Here is a 6,361-nt window from a genome sequence, read left to right as displayed (position 1 = left end):
AACCGCAGACACGTGTGCATCTCTCTCCCAGGGACTCCGCCGGTTGGCTTATTTATTGTTGGCTGGATGTCTTAATTTATGAACGACTGTCACAGCGCAGAGACCTGCCATCGGTCGCTTGTTTGCGATGAGATGGCACTGAGATCTCGGCAGACAAGCGGATCCATTCATTGTCCCTATATGACTCAACTGGAATCAGCTCCCAAAGCTGTGATTCATCCGGCATATCCCAGAGAGTATTGTTGTTCAATCGCGATAAGCTTTATCTCCGGCATTTGGCATTCAAAATTTATGAGTGCGACTTGCAAAACACTTTTGGCCTCCCCGAAGTTCGCCGCCCCGCTGCCAGCCCTCAAGTGCAATCAAATAATTGTAATCTCTTTCAAATTGCAGTTAAGTTTTACTTCCACTTCGCAGCCAACTCCCACGCGCACTTGATTATGCTGATGAGCACGTAGCTGTAAGCCGCAATGCACTTCTGGTTTTGGTGGGCCAGAGCCAGCAGAAGAGTGCTTGGCAAACTGACTTTTCGGCATTCTTAATTAGAGTAGATAATGTGATGGCTTTGGGGGCTTTTCCGGCTTGGATTTATTTGCCCAATTCGATTATAAGTAAGTGTTGGTCAGCGGACCGAGGGCCCAAGAGCTGGTTAAATGCTGCGAAAAGATTGCGTGATTTGAAAAGTTTGCCGAGTGAGTTTCATAGAAAATTCATGAGAGTTTAAAGAACAGTGAGGGAACTGGATTGTTTGACTATTATTATACCCTGCAGATATAAAAATTATAGAAATTACTCATACGACAAGTGTGCCAGATTTAAATTCTAACAAAATATTTTGTCACAACATAAAATACTGAAAGTTTATAAATAATATACCGAAATTTCCATGAATATATAGCAAGGTATAATAGGTATATATCTCATCTAGAGATTAACGAATGTTCATGAATGCTAAGACCCACAACGACCTCATAGCTCGTTACCAAAATTCATTGCTTTGAGTACCCAGTAGGCTTTGCTTTTAGTTTCAAACTAACTAATTCTTTCCACCTAACCTGTCACAACGGAATTCAGAATGAGCAACACCCAAAGACCAAACGACAGTATTTTGATTAATATCACCGAAGATGTACTGCGAGCCACGGACGTTTTGACCCAGAAGGGTCCAGTGAAGCAGGTGCGAGGCGACTCGGATCTTTTCCGCTGGGTTCGGTCGCAGGCCTACCGTGATCTGATCGCCTACATAAACAACACTAGCCTTGCCCTTCAGGGTCGTCGCCTAACCGAGAGCTTTCCCGTATCAGAGGAGATGCAACGACTCTGCGACATGTTTGATGACCTGGAGCGTCCTTTGGCAAAGCACACAGACACATCAGCTTCATCGAAGGTAAGCGTCTCCTACCTGGCGTGGCTGCGGCACATGTTCCAGATCGTCCTGCGTCAGCTGGCCGGGGCCGTCAGCGGGGAGAAGTGCATGCACATACATGAGCTGGGGGAGTACCTTAGGCGCTCCTTCGGCAATGCCACTACTCTGGAGTTTGGCCCCGGGAACGAGCTGATGTTCCTGTTCTTTCTCTGCGGCCTATTTCGGGCTGACATTCTACGGGCCAGAGACACCGTGGCCGCCGCCCTGATGCTCTTCTACCGTTACATACACCTGGTGCGCCGCCTGATCGCGATATATAATCTGCCCATATCCAGGAACCCGAGGTGTGCCATCGAAGACTACTTTTTTGTGCCCTACCTTTGGGGAGCCGCGCAACTGTGCCTGGACGCGCCATTCTCTCCGCCGCAGTGCGACCAGCCAAAGGCGATTGAGAGCTATCGGCACGACTACATGATGGTGAACTTGATCGAGAATCTGCCGGAAAAGAGCGGGCCGCTCAGCCACAACGCCTTTCAGCTGTGGTGCATCCTGTCCGCACCAACATGGCCGGAGGTGTACCGAGGACTCGAGCGCTGCTATATTAATCACATTCTGTCATCATTCCATACCGTTGAGAATGCGATCTTCTGGGAACTGATGTCCTTTGACATGGCCCCGGCGGAGGGGCTTTTGCATCGCCCATCTATGGGCCAGCGGGAGAGGCGGGTATCAGGAGTGATACAGCAAGAAGAAGGGCCCGTCCGTCCGTATTCCAGCCTGGGTCTTTTCACTAGCCTCCACGAGCTACAAAAGACGTCTGAAGAGGAAACGGATGACGACGACATGGGAGATCGTCTGGTAATGCTCCACCCAACGACCGAAGTTGCAGCTGGTTTGGAAGATTTGGAAACTGGCGAAAGATTAAGTGATACTTCTACTTCCAACACCTCAGCTGAAACCCGATTCTTTATGGGCAAAGACGATTGAATTAAATTTTCAATAAATTATTGTCATAAATGCAAATAAAGTAAAGAAAAATAAAACAGTTAAGAGCTAATCTATTAGGTATTAGGGTAAACTCTTCTACTAATGTGGACACTTGTCTGGAAATTTCCTAGGCCTTTGCTCAGCTTCCCCTGATCTGCGATCCGCCAGCGGAATGCACTTGATAAATTGTTTACTTTGGAATTAATTACTTGACTCATTGTTTGCTTGGTTGGCGGAAGTGCCAGCCATTGACCGCCAAGGGGCGTTGTGTTAGCCATGTTAGGCCTGCTCCTTGGTGCTGCATAAATCAAGTTAGCAGCGCCGTTTCAACACTTTTGCAGCCGCTCGCTTTTATTGCCCACCTATTTTTTGTGCCCCCGATCGTGGCAATAAAATTGCATTTAATTACACGAGTGCAGCAGGAACGGGAGGGATGCCAAGTGGGGTTGGCCATTGGGAAATTGGCCTTGGTTTGGACCCAGGCCAGCTCTTCATTGTTGCGCGCATTTTTGAGCTCATTAAACCGGCTGCAATTGTTGCCATGCATTGCGTGAGCCGCTTTTGTTGTTCCCTCTGCCGTTTCAGCCCTTTTGTTGGCCGGCAATCAATTTGCAGCCAGCAGCAGTCTGCCGCTTGCGAAAGTTGCAGAAATGCAAAAATTAAATTATATTTGTGGGGCCCCGGCACATCATTAAAATGCATCGACCTGGGAGCAAACGAGGCGAACACCTCTTGGCATGCAGCTCTCCTTCGTTTGGGTGGAATTTCAAAAATCTCCCATCGCAGTGGAAGGAAAAACCCAGGACCGAAGAATGAAGACCATAATGTTTATAATCAGGCTGGGGAATGCATGAGTTTTCTCCCATTTTGCAAAACAAACATTGAACAAAGGAATAACAAGCCAATGGAGAGATGACTAATCAAGAGAAAGAGTCTTTATGATATCGGAAAAGGTTAGATCCAGCAAGGGAAGGTATCAATTTACACTTTCATTTTATTGCTAGTGTCAGCGAATAATTTTAAAAAATAATATTTATATAAAGATTAGATTAAAAAGGGTTGGGATTTCAATCCAAATCTCTGGAATAGAAATTTAAACTAAATTTGTAGAGAATTCTCACGAAACCGAAAACTTTTGCCACTACTTCTGCCTCAATGATTCTTCCCTTTGAATTCCCAAAGAATTCTCCCACTCTCTTGTCAACTGTAGACCATGTTTTGTTTTGCTGATTGACTTTCGCATGCAATTTCCATGTTTTCCCTTAACGCCTCAATGATTGCCAACAATGGCGGGAGAAGTGCAGTCCATAGATGGAGATGGAGACGGTGACGAAGACATGGCAAGATGGCGTGTGGCAGAGCCATAAAGCTGCTAAAAGTGCCCTGCCTATGGAGCTTATAAAATACCCAAACAAACACACTGGGAATGCGCTAAATGAATGCAATAAACCAACTGGAAGGGTCCCCAGTCTTTGTTTTATGGCCACGCTTCGCTGAGTTCTAGGGGAGGCTCCATTGTTCCATCTCGCTTTCTCCGCGGCCATCTACCGCTCGCTCGGTCTCTTTTCGACCTGTATCGGGATCAGATCGCTGGCAAATGGCAACAATCAGCGTCTGAGAATTGCCAACTGCAACGGCAAAGGCAGCAGCAATGGCAACTTCGACTTCAACTTCAGCTTCAGCTTGGACTTCAGGCCAAGTTGGACGTTCTGTCCGACTTTGCTGCTTTTGTGGAGCGGGAGCAATCAACGCATTGTCGACAGGTGGAAAACTTCATGGCCAATGAATTGCTGTTACCATGTTTTAACCCTTTTAATACCCTGGATAGGGGTACTAATGAAAGCCTCTTGACGGAGGAGTATATTTGTAAATTTAAAATACATTTTAAATATAATATTAATAGTCAGAATATCAATAGTTTTTATATCTGCAAAAAAAGCACTCTTAAAAATTTCTGAAATAATTTTTAATATAATTCCTGGAGCATCTTAAGATTGTTTACAGAAAAAGTAACAACATCTTCCCAAGTTTTTATGCTTCTAAGAGCTTTAAAATTTATTGAACAAATTTTTCTATAGTTTGTATAGAGTATTAGGACTTCGGCTGTTCAAAACTATCATGTCTTTTTCATTTTATTCCGCTGCCGTTGTATTTTGCATGGCCTGAAGCTGATTTTGCTGCTGCCGCAGACTGACAGCAACAGTTTCATTTCGTTTCACTCCTTTTTTCTCCGTGTGTTGACGTGGCCAGTAATTTGTGTTGTTGCCGTTTGTTGGTTGGTTGGCCAAAGGGAAGAAGGGCCCACAGCAGCGGCAACAACAACAATGGCCGCAAACACACATGCAATTTTGTGCATTAAAATTTCACACTGCACTCGCTTGTTGTTTGTTTATTTGTTTGTTTGTTGGCTGGCTTGACTTGGCTCGGTCGGGTTGGTCGAATGCTTTTTTGGCTTTTCAGGCTTTCGTTTATAGAGGGGGGAGCGGAAATTCCTTTTGGCCCGGTGCATTTACTGTTTAATTTGGCATGCATTTTGCTGACTCCATCCTCCTTTTTACCCCTTTTTCTGCATTTTCTGCTGATGTCGCCTGCCACAAGCAGCTGACAACAAAATGGCGATAGTGTCCTCCTGCTCCTGCTCCGGCTCTCCCTCCGCTGCACACCTTGTTCATTGCACCTGGCTGAAACCGAGGACGTCATCGTCATCGTCGCCGTTGCCTCCTGTCAACAGCCACGTTTTTTGGCCTTCGTGGGCGTGGTCTTGAAAGCCCGGTTAAGAACGGGTTAAAGAGGCAAAGTCCGCATTTAATTTGGCTGAAATTTAATTAAGGCAACTCAACTCAACTGTCGGCCATGCCGACTAAGAGGCATCGGGCGGATTTCAATTAACCAGGTTGAAAGGTAAATATTAAATAAGTGAGTTTTATTTTTTATGGCGTTATTAAATGCATTGATATTTATTTAATGAATACAGTCAGGTAATGCAGACTTATTTCTACTTTTATAATTAGCTGTTTACTATTCTTTTGAAATATGAATTAATTATTATTAAATATAATTGCTTTGATTAAAGGGATATAGTCAGAAAGAAATCAAAGATTCTAATAGTTTATGCTTTATAAAGGTTTAAGTTGCCTAAAAATTAAGCAAGCAAAAAAATTCACTGTATTTAATAATGTTATTTAACTTTAAACTCTCACTTAAGCTTTTCCCCAACTCACTCGTTGAGTCCTCCTTCAATTTGAACAATTTAAAACACAAATCGCTGGCCGACCCGGCATTGTCATCATGCAAATGCTTGCCATGCATATTTAATGCAAGTTCTCCTCTCTTTTTTTTGGCAAGAAAAAATGCGGAAAAACTCTGGGCCCGCAGTAAACACTTTTCACGATCAGTGGGCCATATAAAAGAAGTCCTCCTGTCCTGAATTTCCCGGAGTGAATGCATTACGCTAATTAATTCTTGATATATGGCGGAGTAGCTGTGGCCAAAACGAGGCCACAAACCTGCAACTGGCCATAAAAAGGAGACGCCGGCAATAAAGGAAACCAAAGCGCAAAAAAGGAGAGAAGCAAAAAACAGTAAGCTAAAAAAAAGGAGTAATATCTGCATTTGCTCCAGTTATTTTCTTTTTATTTTCTGCAAATGTACTGCCACTGTTGCCGCTGAAGCTCGCTGTAAATTCACGAGGGCAATTAAAATTTAGCAGGCTTTAAGGTTGTGCTCCTGCAGGAGCAACGGTGACAGATGCCGCGGTTAAAGTTTAATGACAAAAAGGAAAAATATTAAGAAAGAAACCAAAAAAAAAAAGGAATATCAGGGAGTAGGACGTGGTATAAGCAGCGAAAGTGAACAGTTGCCAGCGTCTGGGATGTGTATCCTGGCAAGGATGCAGCTTCCTTAGCTTTTTTTTACATTTTGTCCAGCCACATGTGTTTCGCTACACTGTGGGTTAAATATTATATATAAAAGTATATATCGGTGTAATGTATATAGAAAACTCTATTT

At 44.0% G+C, this 6,361-nt stretch overlaps 1 protein-coding gene across 1 annotated transcript; it reads left to right on the top strand.

The window, feature by feature from the left end:
- Positions 1 to 1,018: 1,018 nt before the first annotated feature.
- LOC108080957 (serine/threonine-protein phosphatase 2A activator) lies at positions 1,019 to 2,423 on the top strand. The gene has a single exon (XM_017175872.3). It carries the CDS (start codon positions 1,076 to 1,078, stop codon positions 2,351 to 2,353), a length of 1,278 nt encoding a protein of 425 aa, XP_017031361.1. The 5' UTR covers positions 1,019 to 1,075; the 3' UTR covers positions 2,354 to 2,423.
- Positions 2,424 to 6,361: the final 3,938 nt, after the last annotated feature.

The sequence above is a fragment of the Drosophila kikkawai genome, chromosome 3R (genome assembly GCF_030179895.1).
Source record: "Drosophila kikkawai strain 14028-0561.14 chromosome 3R, DkikHiC1v2, whole genome shotgun sequence".
NCBI lineage: Eukaryota > Metazoa > Arthropoda > Insecta > Diptera > Drosophilidae > Drosophila > Drosophila kikkawai.
Note: the sequence above shows the minus strand (reverse complement) of the source record. Positions and strands in the feature narration are given on the sequence as shown.